The sequence below is a fragment of the Phaethon lepturus genome, unplaced genomic scaffold (assembly GCF_000687285.1).
Source record: "Phaethon lepturus isolate BGI_N335 unplaced genomic scaffold, ASM68728v1 scaffold43269, whole genome shotgun sequence".
Classification (NCBI taxonomy): domain Eukaryota; kingdom Metazoa; phylum Chordata; class Aves; order Phaethontiformes; family Phaethontidae; genus Phaethon; species Phaethon lepturus.
This window is the reverse complement of record NW_010566349.1, coordinates 687-17,158: the sequence shown is the minus strand read 5'-3', so window position 1 is coordinate 17,158 and position 16,472 is coordinate 687. Positions and strand designations below refer to the sequence as shown.

The 16,472-nt window shown below is 56.4% G+C and overlaps 1 protein-coding gene across 1 annotated transcript in view; it reads left to right on the top strand.

Moving 5' to 3' along the window:
* Positions 1-519: 519 nt before the first annotated feature.
* PHKA1 (phosphorylase kinase, alpha 1 (muscle)) overlaps positions 520-16,472 on the top strand; it is a gene marked incomplete at both ends in the record, with an annotated part of 16,632 nt that continues 679 nt past the window's right edge. Inside the window, 27 exons of the mRNA XM_010295451.1 lie at positions 520-567; positions 1,113-1,281; positions 1,657-1,739; positions 1,948-2,028; positions 2,452-2,550; positions 2,664-2,810; positions 3,028-3,041; positions 3,133-3,172; positions 4,787-4,909; positions 5,029-5,124; positions 5,808-5,915; positions 6,094-6,172; positions 6,625-6,759; positions 7,822-7,931; positions 8,597-8,741; positions 9,680-9,758; positions 10,188-10,267; positions 12,316-12,492; positions 12,861-12,955; positions 13,149-13,288; positions 13,413-13,569; positions 13,723-13,802; positions 14,007-14,085; positions 14,179-14,308; positions 14,685-14,786; positions 15,180-15,295; positions 15,642-15,680. Of these exons, the coding sequence (XP_010293753.1) occupies positions 520-567; positions 1,113-1,281; positions 1,657-1,739; positions 1,948-2,028; positions 2,452-2,550; positions 2,664-2,810; positions 3,028-3,041; positions 3,133-3,172; positions 4,787-4,909; positions 5,029-5,124; positions 5,808-5,915; positions 6,094-6,172; positions 6,625-6,759; positions 7,822-7,931; positions 8,597-8,741; positions 9,680-9,758; positions 10,188-10,267; positions 12,316-12,492; positions 12,861-12,955; positions 13,149-13,288; positions 13,413-13,569; positions 13,723-13,802; positions 14,007-14,085; positions 14,179-14,308; positions 14,685-14,786; positions 15,180-15,295; positions 15,642-15,680 (2,751 nt within the window). The remainder of the gene's footprint in view (positions 568-1,112; positions 1,282-1,656; positions 1,740-1,947; positions 2,029-2,451; positions 2,551-2,663; positions 2,811-3,027; positions 3,042-3,132; positions 3,173-4,786; positions 4,910-5,028; positions 5,125-5,807; positions 5,916-6,093; positions 6,173-6,624; positions 6,760-7,821; positions 7,932-8,596; positions 8,742-9,679; positions 9,759-10,187; positions 10,268-12,315; positions 12,493-12,860; positions 12,956-13,148; positions 13,289-13,412; positions 13,570-13,722; positions 13,803-14,006; positions 14,086-14,178; positions 14,309-14,684; positions 14,787-15,179; positions 15,296-15,641; positions 15,681-16,472) is intronic.

Here is a 16,472-nt window from a genome sequence, read left to right as displayed (position 1 = left end):
GGGCCTGTGCCGGCTGTCCCAGCCTGGCCGGTGGTACTGGGGAGCTGGCCATCACCTCCTGGCTGGTTTGCTTTTAGCATGGCCCAGCTCTGGAGTAAAAAAGGCCACGGGAGGCTGTGCAGTGAGGACAGGAACAGAGCTGTCCCCAGGCCCAGGGGGGCAATAGGAAGGGATGTCAGAGCCTGCTTTTCCCAGAGCATGCTGATGCCCAGCTGGAGGGTCTAGCCCTCTGGCTCCAGGGTGGTTTGGGAATGCAGCCCTTCTCCCAAGGGCTGAGGAGCTGTGTCCTGCAGCCATGCCCTCACTCCCCTACACAGCACAGCAACTCGGCCTTGCTGCCAGACCAAGAAATCGTGTTTCCCTCTGCTATGGTATAGGGAGCAGGGGCCATGGAATTGTGAGAAGGGACTCCGATTACAGATGCCGGAGCCCTATAAAGGTCATTGGCCAGCTGATCCTGAGTCAGGGTTTCTCCTGGTTGCATAGGGATTAACGAGGCTGTTTTCCTTGTTCTTGCAGAGTGTGGTGAAGCTGATGCGGGGGCTGCTCCAGTGCATGATGAGACAGGTAGTGGCTGGGGAGCGCCTCCAAGAGTTGAGTGGTCTCCTCAAAGCCCAGCTTTGCCACAAACATGGTCAGTCCCAGCTGTGCCGGCTCTCCCTGACTTTCCCCAACGAGTGGAGGGAAGGCCCCCTTCCAGCAAGTCTTAAAATAAGCTCTGACTTGGCATCTGTCCCTGGAGTGATGGAAGTCCCAGCACTGTGGGCTGGTGGCCAATGGAGCTTTTGCCAGCTGCTCCCTGTCTTGTGGCCTGGCTGGCACTGGGATGCTGCAGCTCTTCTCCCTGAGGGCATTTGGGGTGACCCTTTTTTCTCCACATGGTGCAGCTGTGGCCCCTCCATGGCTGCAGCCCTGTGCTAAGGTGGCACATGAGCCTGCACTTGCTGCCCCGTTGTGTGCAGGGGTTCAGCCCGGGGGCTGTAGGATCTCTGCCCTGCCAGGCACGGCTCCACGTGCCAGGCTGACAGCATGGGAGAGCCCTTGACTCTGGGGCTGCGAGACCTCTGGAGACAGAGTTTGCTGAACCCCTGCATCTCCTTGCCCTCCTCAAGGTGGACAAGGTGGAGGCGTTCAAGTACAGCCAGAGCACCAGGGACTGCCTGCATGCCAAGTACAACACCCACACCTGTGACACTGTGGTGGGAGACCACGAGTGGGGTCACCTGCAGATGGATGCCACCTCCCTGTACCTGCTCATGCTGGCGCAAATGACAGCCTCAGGTGATGCTGTTGGGGGATGCCATTTCAGCTTTGAGCATACGGATCTCCAGGGTTCTCCACATTCTCAGTTTGGGTGCAACTTCCTGGGTGCCAAGCTGCTGTGATGGGCTCCCCTACCTCACTGTTTTCTTATGCTCACAGCACCTGAGGTAGATGTAGGCCCCTTGATGTCCGTCTCTCTAAGAGCCCCTGTTTGCCTGAAACCCCAGAGCTGCTGTAGCGGGGTGGGAGTGGGGATGGGAGCTGGCCAGGATGTGGCTCCCGTGGGGCAGGCGTGCAGTAAGGAGGAGTGGTCCAGCCTGGGTTACTGCAGCACCTTCCTAGGGATGCCTGTGGACTTGAAGCAACTAATGTGAATTCTTCCTGCTGCCTTAGGCCTCCACATAATTCACAGCCTGGATGAAGTCAACTTTATCCAGAACCTCGTGTTCTACATTGAAGCAGCCTACAAAACTGCGGTGGGTAGCCCATGCTGGGGAAGGGGAGCGTGCCCTGGGGGTACCGATGGTACGCTGGTGTCTAGGGGCAGCTGTGGGTTCCTCCTAAGCCCCAGCAGGCAGAGTCCTGTGGTGCCTGCTGGGAGCACCACCGATGGGTGGGATTTGAAGGCTTTCTGGGTGAGCTCTGAACCACTGCCTGCTCCAATGTGCCGCTGCCTCTGCACAGGACTTTGGGATATGGGAGCGTGGGGACAAGACGAACCAGGGCATCACTGAGTTGAATGCTAGTTCTGTCGGCATGGCCAAGGTGAGCCAAGGGGAAGTGCTGGGTGGGTGCTGGGGAGTACCAGTGGCCTCATGCTGCTTTTTTACAGGGAAGGCTGGGCATTTTGAACTAGTGAGGCTCAGTGATAGGTTCCTGGGGAGGAAGAACTTTCTCCTTGAGTGGTGGGATAAAACCGTGCCCTCTTGCCTGAGTTTTGCCTGAACTGGGAGTAAGAAATTAATTGGGGTTTGCAGCAGAAATGTCCAGGGCCCTATTGATGTCTGGCTACCTGTGGCTTTGGGATGTGGTTGTGTTCTGATTGGGGTGCCCTGCAGTCACAGCAGGGTTTAAATTTGTTTAAATTTGGGCAGTGCATTATACTGAGGGGCTGGCACGGGGTGAGAGCTCTTACAGATGAGCAGCGTGGTGGAGGATTTGCTGCATTGGGTCTCATCCTGCTTGCAGGCTGCCCTGGAGGCACTGGATGAGCTGGATCTCTTTGGAGCAAAGGGAGGCCCACAGTCGGTGATACGGGTGCTGTCAGATGAGGTGCAGCACTGCCAGGTGAGACCCGCATGGGTGTTCACCATTGCAGGATGAACTGTGATCTGCTGGGGTTGTGGTGTGAACAACACCCAGCCTGGCAACCTAAACACCCCTCCTTCCCCTTTGTCCAGTCCATCCTCCACTCGATGCTGCCCAGGGCCTCCACGTCCAAGGAGGTGGATGCTAGTGTGCTCTCTGTCATCTCCTACCCAGCGTTCGCTGTGGAGGACAGCGAGCTTGTGGAAATCACCAAGCAAGAGATCATCACAAAGCTGCAGGTGAGTGGCTCTTCCCTGTCTCACCCTTCCTGGGACACAGCTGCAGTCCAAGCTGTTGTAGCCCTTTTCTCCCCAAAAATGTGCTTGGGGAAGGGGTGGTGGGACATGTCCTCTCCCAGTCTCCATGACCTGTGGCAGGGGTGTGCAAAGAAACAGTCCTGTGTGCCGTGGCCCTAGGCTGTGATCATGGTGCCTGAGCACTAGGTGAACGAGTGAGGGGGTATTTGGCTGGAGGAGACCCTGCCCCGCTTCTGCATTGAGGGTACAAGGTATCTCATCCTGTACCTCCTGCTCAGCATCTCCTTCCCTCACGTCCAGTTTTTTGCCGCTTCCTCCGGGATGGATACAGGACCCCCAAAGAGGTAAGTGTCCACAGCCCTGCCACCTGCCAGAGCTTGAGTGCCAAGCAGCAGCTGCCCTCGGTTGCATTTGCAGTCCCACCTGGTGCAGCACAAAGGCTGTAGTGGGTAGCTCAACTGGGAAGTTGAGTTGAGTAGACGCAGGCAGTGTCATGGGTCTGGTCAAGGCTTCCCAAAATGCCACAGCCCATTACAGAGGTGGTACATCCCACTCACACCCATGGCAGATGGGCAGAGGCTGGTTCTGCCAGCATCTTGGGACCTGGTGGTGTTGTGTATCTTTTAGGCTGGGGGAAGGTGGGACCACTGCCCCGTGTGGGAGCCCTGCTGAGGTGGGCTCTTTCTGTGGCTCTCCCAGGGCCGCACAAGCCCTGAGCGAGGGCCAGAGGCCTGTGGAGGTGACCGTGCAGTGCTCCTCCCTGATGGCCTTGGCTCTGCGGCAGCACTGGAGGTCACAAAGCTGCTTCTGCCTCTCCCGGGCCAGCAGGCAGCTTGTGTACTACCACACTTGGCTCTCAGCAGAGCGAGTGGAGACTTCTGCTGTTTTGGGGAGGGAAAACAAATTTTATAAGCAACAGTTGCATTTGATAACCACAACCAGGAGATAGTACTTGAAGGCTCTGAAATCATCACTGGCTGTTGGGCCCATAACCTGATGGGACTCCTTTGGGTATGAGTGCCTCTAAAATCTCCTCTGCTGTGCCTCTTCAGACCTGACCATAATAGGCAGCGTGCGTGGCTGTGTCTGTCCAGAACAGAGAAGAGCAGCAGCATCTCCAGTCTGACTTTGCCAGGGCTCTTGAGCTTTGCCAGCTTGCAAAGCTGCGGATTACTTCTGGGGAGCTGTGAGGCACAGGAAGGGCGGAGTTGCCTGCAGCGGCACTGCAGCTGGCTGGAGTCAAATGGGGATTTGGGAGCTTGTGGCCAGTGTGCAGATGCTATAGAACACATCTGCTCCTTCTGTCCCTGCTGTCCTCTCTGCCCGACAGTCTGCCAAGGTCAGCTCTCTCCCTTCTCTGTAGCAAACAGAGTTAAAGCAGGTAGCAGGGAGGGTCGACCATAGGTCCCTTGGGGCACTACACCATGCATATCTGGGATGGGAGGATTCAGTGAAGGCAACTCTGTCTTGACCACTTCCCTTGTGTCAGGCTCACAGTCACACCAAATGGCAGGAGGCACGCTGCTCTCTGGCCCTGTGTGACTAGCCCAAGGCCTCGCACATGACTAGGCTAGCCTGGCGATGCTGGAGAAGGCAGGTGCTGAGGGGCTGGGACAGAGCAGGCAAGGTGAAGGGGATGCAGGTATCCCCAGTGCAGTGAGGGGGATGTTGTGCTGTTGCAGAAGGCTCTGGGGTGCTCTACTGGGGACACAGTAGGCTCCCTTTGCCCAGGAGGGGCGAGTCCCTTCAGCATCCATGCAGGGGGTTTGGGAGGGGATGTCTGAAGGAAAGGACACAGCCTGGAGGTGAAACTGCTTTTTTGCTCTGTCTCAGCCCTCATCTGCAGAGGAGGACGGGGAGAGCATTTGAGGCTGGGGTCTTGGGCGGAGTAGAAGCCTTGTCAGTTTGAGGGGATCCTGCCACCCACCACATGCCTTGCTGTCACACCCTCCCTGCAGGACCCCAACCGCCTCTACTATGAACCTGCTGAGCTGAAGCTGTTTGAGAACATCGAGTGCGAGTGGCCTCTCTTCTGGGCATACTTGATCATTGATGGGATTTTCAGCGGAAACATGGAGCAGGCAAGGGAGGCAGGACCTGCCAGGCCAGTGGAAAGACGTCCCTGGCAAGGGAGGTGTACAGGGGAAGGATGCAGGGAGCCATGACCAAGGGCAGATCCCCTCTCCTCTCCTCTCCTCAGGTGCAGGAGTACCGGGAAGCCCTTGAGGGGGTTCTCATCAAGGGGAAGAATGGGGTGCGCCTGGTGCCAGAGCTGTACAGTGTCCCGCCGGATAAGGTGAGTGATCCTGAGCTATGGTGGGAATGTCTCATTACCAGATAATTACGTTTTAACTGCTTATTAGCCCAAATTGTTAGTAAAGCAGTACATGTAGTGCATGGAAACCCCATGTAGAAAAAAGTGTGGCTTGGAGTTGTTGCAAAACCATGCTGTATAAATAAACTGCTTTTTTTTCCCCAAAGCATTTCTTACCTCCATACACAAGGGTACTTTGCTGACAGTCTGCTGGTCTGGAGTCAAAGTCCTCTGAGAACTCAGGACACACAGACCTGTGCTGAAGAGGTTGTGCTGAGCTCCTGTTCAGTGATGAGTGTGTGGGCCTGGGCTGAGAGCAACAGCCTCCTGGTGCTCAGGTGGTACAGGAGAGATGCTCTTCCCACCAGCATCCGAAAGCATTGCCCTGGTGTTCCTGGGGCATGTCAGTCATTCCCATGGGATGGCCTGTGTTGGGAACCCAAACGTGGTCCGAGCAGCTGATCTGTTGTCTGACGTGGGTGCCTCGGGCAATCACGAGAAGAGGGGAGGAATGTATCCAGGATGTTTTAGACCCTCTGTAGCAAATGCTTTCGTAGGCTTTTGTTTTAAGCCTTAAACTGCTGGACTTTAAAATGCAATGATGATGCTTCCTTCAGCATCCTGTGTCTGTGGATCCCTCCCTGATCTCCTGGCTTATCTTCCAGGTGGATGAGGAGTACAGGAACCCTCACACTGTTGACAGGATACCCATGGGCAAGCTGCCTCTCATGTGGGGGCAGTCCCTCTACATCCTGGGCTGCCTGATGTCTGAGGTATGGTCACCCCTGGGGAGTGGGCTGTGGGGCCAGGCAAATGTTGCCACCTTGAGCCACCTACCATGGGGAAGTTGTCACCTCTATCCCCCAGAATCTCTTAAAGGTGGGTTATCTGTAGGCATCACCTGTTCTACCCTGCCCATGAAGTATTTATCTTGTATCTCTTTTTCCTCAGGGGTTTCTAGCTCCCGGTGAAATAGATCCCCTCAACCGCCGGTTTGCAACTGTCCCCAAGCCTGATGTGGTGGTCCAAGGTGAGGGACTCTGTGCTTGGCAGACCTGGGGACTCTGCTCGTGAAGAATTCATTGGGGTGGCCCTGCTTGCTGGGTGGTTGCTGGTGCAGCCAGATCTCCCTGGCAAGGTGGATATAAGATGGGGTGCAAGTCTTTCCACTCCACCCTGTGTTGCCCCAGCGAAATATCACCTGCTACAGCCTCCTCTGCAGAGAGGTTGAAAACTGTCCTGTTCTACTACCACTTGGCAGGGAAAGCTTGGGCATAGAGAGTGTTAGAAGGAGCAAGGCAGACGTCTTCAGTGGGAACTGGTTCCCAAAGGGACCCCAGACAGCTGCCTCTATGTGACAAGGGACCCCAGACAGCTGCCTCTATGTGACATGGCACCTTGCATGTGTCCACAAAGGCCAGGAGCAGTGCTGTCACGCCCTTATGCCCCTACTGCACTGAGCGTGTCCTCCTCCCTCCGCAGTGTGCATCCTGGCAGAGACAGAGGGGATTAAGGCTGTCCTGAGGAAGGAGGACATCAACGTGGAGACTGTGGCAGACGTCTACCCCATCAGAGTGCAGCCTGCTCGCATCCTGAGCCACATCTACGCCCGGCTGGGTGAGCTGGGATCATTGCTCCTCCAGCAAAGCGGGTGCAGAAGGATCTGTGCCATCCCCTGGCGCTTCTGCTCATAGATGCTGATGTCTTGCCCTACTGCTCTGTGCCTGGCTGATGAGGAATGCCACCCATTCCTGGGCCTGGTAAAGCTGCTCCTGCTCAAGGGGAACTGAGGTGGCAGGCAGTGCTGTTCAGGGTGATTCTGAAAGGGATCAAGCTTTGGCATTACAGTTTCACAGTTGCCTTAGGGTGAGGCAGAGGCTCTATCCATATAGGATGGACCTGGTGTGGACAGGAGCCAGATTTTGTTCCTGTACTCAGATCTCAATAAGAGCGGCAAGTCAGACCCCAGAGGAAGGTCCCCTGGCAGTCCCTGCCTGAGCAAGCCTGTAGCTCAGGTGGGATGGCTGTTGTTGGAGGGGCTAAGCGTGAGGGGAGAGTCCACTCCAGAGCTCTGCACACTCATTCCTTGAAGCTGCAACCCCTTGGGCACGAGGCTTATGCAGGAGCTGGAGACTCAGCCTGGGCCAAAGGAGAAACCTGATCTGCTATAGGCTGCACATGCTGGCTAATTTAAGCCACCAAAAGGCCGAATGTGACATGGGCAAAGCAGGCAGGGGAGCAGCCTGGCAGCTGCCAGGACTGACATGACCAAGGGGCAATGCTGCTGCTGCACCGCCTTGGGCTCTGGGAGTAATCCAGGAGCAATGGAAGCGCTGATAGAGCTGTCAGCGTTGGGGGGCCAGCCCTGTGCAGGGAGAACCCCTGGCCCTGCCCCAGCTTGTGATATCTCCAAAGTCTGGAGGTATGGCCTGTTGCGGAGGTCAGGACGGGCTGTATGTCCCTGTTTCAGCAAGAGGGCCTGGGTGTGTCGAGCCCCCTGGGCAGGGTTAGGGGACAGAGTATCACTGTCCTTTAGAGCTGTGCCAGCTTGACACAGGGTCCTGGGGTACCACAAACCAGCCTTTTCCTGCTGGCCGGTAGCAGAGGGGCCTGTCTCTGCCGCTGCATCCCCTTTTTTGAGGAGGCTTGCACTAAAACCTCTTCCTCCTGCCCCTCTAGGCCGCAACAAGCAGATGTGCCTGACGGGACGGCCCTACCGGCACATGGGCGTCCTTGGGACCTCCAAGCTCTACAAGATCAGGAAGAACATCTTTACCTTTACCCCGCAGGTGGGTGACATTGCACAGGCTCATTCCCAGCTGTCATGCTATCTGGAACTGGGCAGAAGGTTTTTGCACTGGCTGAGCACTTGAATTATTCTCAGGGGTGACCCGACACCCTGTGAATATCCTTGGAGGGCAGAGTAGCCCCAGTTCTGTGGCAGGAAGCAGCAGAGTTGGTGGTCCTGACTGTATGTGTGCTGGGAGGAGATGGTTTCAGCCTTCTGATGATCAGTGTTGGGTGAAAATCTCTTTTCTCACCCTGACAAGGACACCAGGAGGAGGCTAGTGGCAGGACAGGGATCCCTCTGTCCACCATGGTTGCAAGGATGAGCAGGGTTGCAAGCCTGGCGCTGTGGGAAGTGCGTATTTGCTTGGGATAGACACAGCATGGATTAGCTGTGTGGGACCTGGGCAGCATGCTGCTGCTGAGCTGTAGTGTTATCACCTTGTAGTTGTTGGTGGCCAGTAGCTGCTCTGGGGGTTGAGGGTTGCTTGCTAGACTGTACTGGCAGGTACCAGGTAAGGTGGGTGAGCTGTTGGTGCAAAGGAGGATCTCCCCTGGGTGCACTGCATATCTGGCCTGCCTGAGCACCAGTGGGAAGACATGGGTGACACCAAAGGGACCTGGAGGCTGCAGGAAGGGACGCTCATGTTTCCTGCTGTCCTCACAGTTCATAGACCAGCAGCAGTTCTACCTGGCTCTTGACAACAAGATGATTGTGGAGATGCTGAGGACGGACCTCTCATACCTCTGCAGCCGCTGGAGGATGACTGGGCGGCCGACCATCACCTTCCCCATCTCCCACACCATGCTCGGTATAGATCCTCCAGCCTCGCAAAGCGTTTGGCTAGAGCAGCCCTGGGAAGCAGCCTCTGTGGGAGGAAGGGAGTGGGCAGATATGGGACTGTCTCTGTAATGGGGACACAGTGGGCTGGAAGAGCCAGTAGCATCCTGTAAAGAGCTTACCGCTCAAAGGAGCCGCACTGAGTTGTGAATGCCAGCCTAGCATAGCACTAGTGCCTGCAGCCCAAGGGATGTTTGCTGTCATGGAAGTATTCAGTGTCCAGGCAGCTAGGCTTGTTGGGAGGCCTTTTGGGAGCAAGACCGAAAAAATAATACCCCTGTAAAAGTGTCAAGATGCTTTTCCTGCATCTTAACTCTTCGCTAAGACTAACACCTGCTAAAGGCTTTCCTAGACAACAGGGAGGGGAAGACAGCAAACCAGAAGGAGCAGAGTGCTGTGCAATGGTGCCGAGCAGAACTGGCTTCTCTGGAGCAGCTCATAGCTTCCCCATGAGCCTGGTGCAGGGAAGGGACTCTGTTCTGCTTTTGAGCCTTTTTGGCTCTCCTTGTGTACTTGAAATCCCCTTAGTGTCTTGGGCATGCGCTTTGCTGTGGTGTCTTCTGTCCCTGACAGCAGCACTCCCTCCCCTGCCTCATGTGAAAGCCAGGGGCAGAGCGGGGGACTGTTTGGGTGCTTCTGGTCTGGTACTGTTGGCTTAAGCCCAAGGTGAAATCCCAGGAGCCTGGAGTGTGTCTTGACCTGGCTTTGCTGGAATCCAGCTTGGACAGTCCTGAATTTCCTTTTTTGGGTGGTGTTTTTGGTGCCACAGCCTGGCTGTGTACCCCAAAGCAAGGGCCTGGCTGTTGCCATGGTGCTTTGCATGTCTGAATGCCCACCTGGCCCTGTGTTGCCTTCTGGGAGCCTGTTTGAGCGGGAGGGCCTGACTACCTGTGTTTCTGTCCCCAACAGATGAAACTGGCAGCAGCGTGCACCCCACAGTGCTGGCAACGCTGCGGAAGCTGCAGGATGGGTATTTTGGTGGCGCAAGGTGAGTGCATCTTCCTGGGGTGCAGGAGGGGACGGGGCTGGTGGCCTCTGAGAGCCTGGTTATGAGGGTATCTGCTGGACCTGAGCATCAGCTGTTGGGGAACAAGCTGTGTAGGATACATTGGGGTGTGCTAGGCTGTAAATGCACCCTGGGGCTACAATCCCAACAGAGGAGATGCAAGAGAGGATGTATCTTTTCATGCCATGAAACCCATGGCTGCAGGATCCCTCTAATAGCTTTTGGGCAGCCCTTCCATGCCCACCTGCGGCTGGAAGAATAGCAGGCAGCTAAAGCAGGCACTGGGGTGTGTGTGTACTCCTGGGCAAGTGCATCTGTCCCTGCTGAAGGGTCTGCCCTGGATCCAGGAGGCAAAGCCAAGGGTATTGCCTCCCCCTTCCTCTCTGTGTGACCTCCCCTCCTCTCGCTCAGGATCCAGACGGGTAAGTTGTCGGAGTTCCTGACAACGTCATGCCGAACGCACCTCAGCTTTATGGACCCTGAGCCAGAGGGTAAGGTCTTTTCCAAGAGTTACAATCTCAGCATTGACAGCTTTGAGGAGCCAGACGCCGAGGAGTGGCTGCATGGCTTGCAGATAGCAGAGGATGGTAAGGGGGAACAGGCCAGTCGCTGCTGTGATGTGGCAAATGCCGAACTCATCCATAAACCCGTAACACCCAACATCCCTGCCAGCATCTGCCACTGTTCTTCATACACTTGCGTTTTTACCATGTTTCTGTTCCCATCTGACCCTCCATCAATTAACCTTGTCTGGGTGATGCTCATGGTGACACCAGTGGGGTGGGACTGGGTGAATTGATGCAGCTGTTGTAGACCCCTTGCTGGAGGGGTTTCCCAGCCAGATGGGGCTGAGGCTGATGGCCATGGCCGTGGAGAACACAGAGGACGCTCTGGAATGAGCCACTCTGACCTTCATAGGCTGTTGCATGGGGAAAAGATGAAGGCTTGGCAACGTGCCTCCACTCGCGAGTTTTGGCTAAGTATCTTTAGTGCACAGGCAACAGTGCAGAAGATGATGATACAGTGCTGGAGATGGTGGGGAAGAGCCACCATGTCCCCAAGCAATCTCTGAGTGTTGTTTTCCCAAAGCCTTTGACCCTCTCTGGGCAGAGCTGCTCCAGTGGGTGCTGAATTGAGGCCTCGCTGCTGTGGATAGGGTGCCTGAGAGGACCTTGGCCCATCACAGAGTGATGGACCCACCTTGTCCTGAGACCGTGGTGGGGTGCAAGTTTTGCTGTTCTCCTTGCAAGCAGGCCTGGGTACATCCTTCTCCTACATGACAGTGGTGGTCATCTTCCCAGCCTTCCCATCAGTCTGCTCTGCCTCTGCTGCTCCTGTAGCCAATGTTTGCACTGCTGTGACTCTGAATACTTATTTCTCTTGCCCTCCTCTCGCTTTCCTGTGGTTTCCTTGCAGGCTGCATGGGCCCCTCCAAGGTGTCGCTTCCCCCCAGCCCCAGTGGGAGACAGGGCCTGCCTGGCCTCTACAGCAGCTAAAAGATGCTCAATTTTTTTTCCTGTACTCAGATGCTGCGGCCAGGCAGGATGATGTTCTCAAGCCTGATGTCTGGGTGACTTCTCCAGCAAGCTTTCAGGCAGTAGCACGAGGCATCCCCAGACAGGTGTGGAAAGGGGGTGCTGTGCTGTTGGCCTCAGGTGCAGTCTACAGCTCACCTCCTGGGGCAGACACACCATGGAGCTTGTCTGCCAGGGGGAGAGCAGCCTTGCTTTGCCGTGGCCCACTGGCTGGAAATGCATCAACAGCTCTGCATTGAAGTGCATTGCCTTGGCCTGGGGCATCTCCCCTGCCCAAGGCATACCCATCGCTGCTGGGCAGCACTGTTATCTCCTGGCTGAGCAGAGATGTGGCCTTTGAGTACCCTCCTCCATGCCACAGTTAGTGAGCGGTGGCTCTGGCGCTCCTGATGGCGGCATTGGGAGCAATGGGAACCGCTGGAGGCTGGGCAAAGAGCAAGGCCGGAGCCGTAATTCCTCCTCGAACTCCTAATTAGAAATAACTGGTAATTTCTAATTAGACATAATTGTTGCAAAGCCTTGCTTCCATGCTGGAGTCCTGCTTGGATGAGGCCCTTGTTGTACTGGGGTGCTCCTGAGTGGTCTCTGCTTGGGACAGGCTGCCCCTGGCTATGCCTCTCCTTCTTCCCCAGAGGGTCAGAGCATGAGGGGTTTGAGCAGACCCTGCCGTCCTTGTGCAGGCTTGGACCAAACACACACTGCAACCCCATTGCTTCCTTTGTCCAGGTGGGACTCGGAGAGAGCCCCAGTTTGGCCCCAGCTGGTAACTGTGTCCCAGGCAGTGGAGTAGTGCAGGAACAGGGGTGCCGTGGCTGTTGTGCTTTGTGAGCCCAGCTGCTGGCACTGTCTATCTGTCCATCTGGCTGCTGGTGGTAGCCCCACGTTGTCGCTTTGTGCGGGCAGCAAAGCTTAGCCCTCGCTGAGGCACAGCTGGGGAGCTCTCCGGCGTCTGGGGTGCCCCGACGCAAAGCGCTGAACCCCCCATCTTCTGCCTCCCCTTCCAGCGGACACATACGACGAGGTTGCTCAGTACTTGGACCACCTGCTGCAGCGCACGGTTCCCCAGTCAAACCTCCCTCCCACTGCCCAGCGGGGAGGGCTGAGCCGCTTCCGGGCTGCTGTCCACACCACCCGTGACCTCATGTCCCTGGCATCCAAGGCCAAGGACCTTCATGTCCAGAGTGAGTTAACTCCAGCACCCTCAGTGTCTTTGCTCAAGCCCAGGGGTGAGGCAGAAGTGCTTTGGGAGCTTTCCCAGGTGTGTGATGCTGGGAGCGTGCCATGGACTGCAGAGCAACCCAGCCTTTGCCTGGGCAAAAGCACATGATGTCCATCATGTTAGTCCTGGCCATGGAGTATCCTGGAGTTGGTGGCTGTGCAGTCCTTGTGGAAACTGCTGAATGATAAGGGATGGCAGGGGCTGCTTCTCCCACAGACAGCTTCTCTGCAGGGACTGCTGGGCGAGCAGTGTCAGATGTGAGGTGGTTTGGGGCACAGCAGTGGTAGTTGGGGTTGAGAAGTGTCTGTACCAACCTTGGCTTTCTTTTAGATGTTGGGATGTATGTCCCCAGCAAGATCTTCCAGGCATCCCAGCAGTCAGTCAAGCTGCTGAGTTCACCCCACCAGCAAGATATGGACAGCAAGGTGAGCCCTGTCCCTCCTGGTCTGGCTGAGCAGTGCCATCCTTATCCTTTCAGCTGGAGCCAGAGGGTCCTTGCGGGGCTGCATGGGGAAGTCTTGGTGACTATGGGTGAATGGCCTTGGCTCCGTAATCAGACCGCACTTAGTCCGAGGTGCTGGTGATGCTAACCAGGAGCATGGGTCTGCCTTCCCCCAGAGTCATGCACTCTATGCAGAGATGAACCTGCCCCGTGATGAGGATGGCAATGTGGACTGCAGGGCACTGGTGGACCAGCTGCGCATCTGCCCCACACTGCAGGAGCAAGCAGACATCCTCTACATGCTTCACATCTTCAAGTATGATGAGGTCCAAGTCCTGCTGGCTCACTGAACAGAGAGAGAGACAGTGCAGCCTAGGGGCTGCCAGAGAGCTGCTGCAGGGCGAATTGCTGGCTATAACCCAGCATCTCCTTTACTGCAGGGGGCCTGAGTGGCACACGGGACTTGATAGCGAACCTGGCCCCACTGTCAAGGAGCTTCTCACTGAGCTGTATGTGCGGGTGGGGGACACACGCCAGTGGGCCCTGATCCGCTACATCTCTGGCATCCTCAAGAAGAAGGTGGAAGCTCTGGATGAGGTAACAACTATGCAGCCAGCCTCTAGTGGGCGGAGGTCCAGCAGAGTGGGCAGGCAAACTGTGGCTGCGTCAGCTCTGTTTCCCTCTATCTTGTGCTGAGGCCCCAAACCTGGAGCTGTTGGTGACACCTGGGCTGACCCTTCCTGTCCCCAGGCCTGCACTGACCTCCTGTCTCACCAGAAACACTTGACAGTGGGGCTGCCCCCGGAGCCACGTGAGAAGACAATCTCTGCGTGAGTGTGGCACCTCTCCCTCCCCACGCGTGCTGGGCTGGGGCTGGATGTGAGCCTGCTGCTCTGGAGTCTGTGTGCAGGAGTGGCTCTGAGAGGCTGTCCCCAGCCTGTATCTCCCTCTCTTCTTTGGGCTGTACAGACCAGGAGGGATGCAAGGCTCGCTCTGCTGCCTCTCACCTGCTCTGCCATTCATTCCCTCCCCAGACCAATCCCCTACGAGGAGCTTGTTCGCCTCATTGATGAAGCCAGCGAGAAGAACCTCAGTGTGTCCATCCTCACCCAGGTGAGGGGCCGGGGCAGTGGGGGAACACCACAGCCACAGCTGGGTGTCTGCCCTGGTGAGCAGCCATGGGGTGATTTGCCTCTTCCCCTCCAGGAGATCATGGTGTACTTGGCCATGTACATGCGCACACAGCCTGCGCTCTTTGCTGAGATGTTCCGCATCCGCATCGGGCTCATCATCCAGGTGATGGCAACAGAGCTGGCGCACTCCCTACGCTGCTCGGGTACGTGCAGTGAGGATGGAACCCTGGCTGAGGTGGGTGCTGCGGTGCTTGGGGCCCTGCCAGGCCAGGAGGAAGTGCTGTTAAAAATGGGCAGCTCAGCACCAGGACAAGACCCTGCATGAATGTGCCAGGGTCTGCAGCTGGGAGTGTTACCAGGCAGCACAAGCAGGTGATATCAGTGCAGTCTTTATGCAGGCATGGGTTGAGCTAGCATGGGGAAGAGTCCCTATTGTAGGCAACGCCTGGACTTAGTGTACGTCTTTGGAGGATGAGCTCCTGTACCACTGCTTCCCCTGCTAACAGAATGGGGTGCTGGATAGAAATGTCCCAGGAGGGCTGTGAAGTGGGTTGCAACATCCCAACTCTGTCTGTCCAGCTGGAGAAGCCACCGAGAACCTGATGAATCTCAGCCCGTCGGACATGAAGAGCCTCCTCTACCACATCCTCTCCGGCAAGGAGTTTGGGGTAGAAAGGAGTGGTGAGTCTCTCAGCAGTGTTGCAAGAGCAATTCTGGGAAAAGCTGGCTCCTGGTGCGGAGCATGGCCAGCTCCAGGTGTTTCCACCTGTGGGGGACGTCCCTGTCATCCTGCATGTTAGCACAGCTGCTTCTGCACTGCAGCGGTCCAGCGAGAAGCTGTGCTCTTAGCAGGGTGATGCTGAGCTCATTTCTGGGGATCAAGTCCAAGTCCTGTGGCTATTAGGGCTTTCCTTAGTTCAGTACTTGGCCTGGTCAGTTCTGTGCTGTGCTCGTGGATCTCTGGTGTTGGTTGGGATAGAGGGCAAGGGTGTGCAGAGGTCCAGTGCCCGAGCAGTGATGAGGGACGTCTGTGCCGAGCCATGGTACCCACTGTAGACCTCTCTTCCCCTCCAGTGCGATCGGTCGACTCGTCGCTCACCACTGCTATCTCCATCTGTGAGGTGGGGGCTGTTGGGGCTACCAAGCCTGAGCGTGCCGGCATCGTCAGGCTGAAAAGTGAGATCAAACAGGTGAGGGCAGGTGGTGCAGGCTGCTCCTGCCAGGTTTTGTGGGTGACAAGCAGCTACAGGACAGGCAGGATTGATGGGAGAGCAGGAGGGAGCTCGCTCCTGGGCTTCAGAGAGCTTACAGCTGCTTCCAGGAGCTCCTTTTTGCTCCAGTCCTGTCCTGGGGGGAGAATTGGGGTAAATCTGTTAGTGGGCGTGGGGGTTGCTCTGGCAGTGCTATACAGGGGAAGCACAGGCATGATTGAGAAGGTGCAGGGATGGGGAGGACCATGTGCTGTCTCAGGTGTGGCTGGTGTCCTGATAGGCCTCTTCCAGCAGCAGAAACTTCCATTTCCTTCTTCTCTTGCAGCAATTGGATAAACGTAGGCAGTCTCTGACTGGGAATAAGGTGAAGCCATCCTGGTCCTCCTGCAGCCTCAGCTTTTATCCCTCATGCCACACACCAGCACAGCTTCCAAGCGTGCATGAGTTAATGAGCTTTCCTAAACAAACCTGCTGAGCAAGCTGCTGCAGCAATGAGCTGGCTTTCCCTCTCAGCAGGCTCAGGGTCGCTCTGTTCAGGGCAGGGGAAAGAGGCTGGCTCCTTGGGAAGAGGTGGGCATGGCTTAACGTGCTGTGGGGGCCTAGGGCTGGTACTGCCCCACAACTTTTTGGGAGCTCCCCTTTGAGTGGGACCAGCTGTGTTCAGACTGGTGGGGAGGAAGGTTTCTCTAAGCCTTGGGTGTATTGGCGTTACAACCAGCTGGGAGCTGTGCTTCATAGCTGCTATGGCCAAATAGATCCCATTATACCTACAAAAACTTGCTGAGCGGGATGGCATGTTTCCAATGCCATGACTTGCAGTGGCCCTGCCAGGCAGTTCACTGGGATCGCTGGATCCTGCCTGTAGCCTCCCCAGCTGTTTCTTCTTTGGGGGGAGAGGCACCTTCCCAGCTACAAATGACAAGGACCTCCTCTGGTGCCTGGTGTGTGTCCAGGAGGACTCCTGAGCTCTAGAAGAGGTCCCGTCCTCAAAGAGACAGGGCCTGCAAGGACCAGGCTGATGCAGCAGGTTTATGGCCAATCTGCTGTAGTGTGAAACCTGGCATTGCAGAAGGACCACATGTGTGGTGAGGGGGGTTGTCCACAGGCAGTGACCTGGCTGCTGGCCTTCCAGTCTGCCCGAGACTAAATCCCTGCC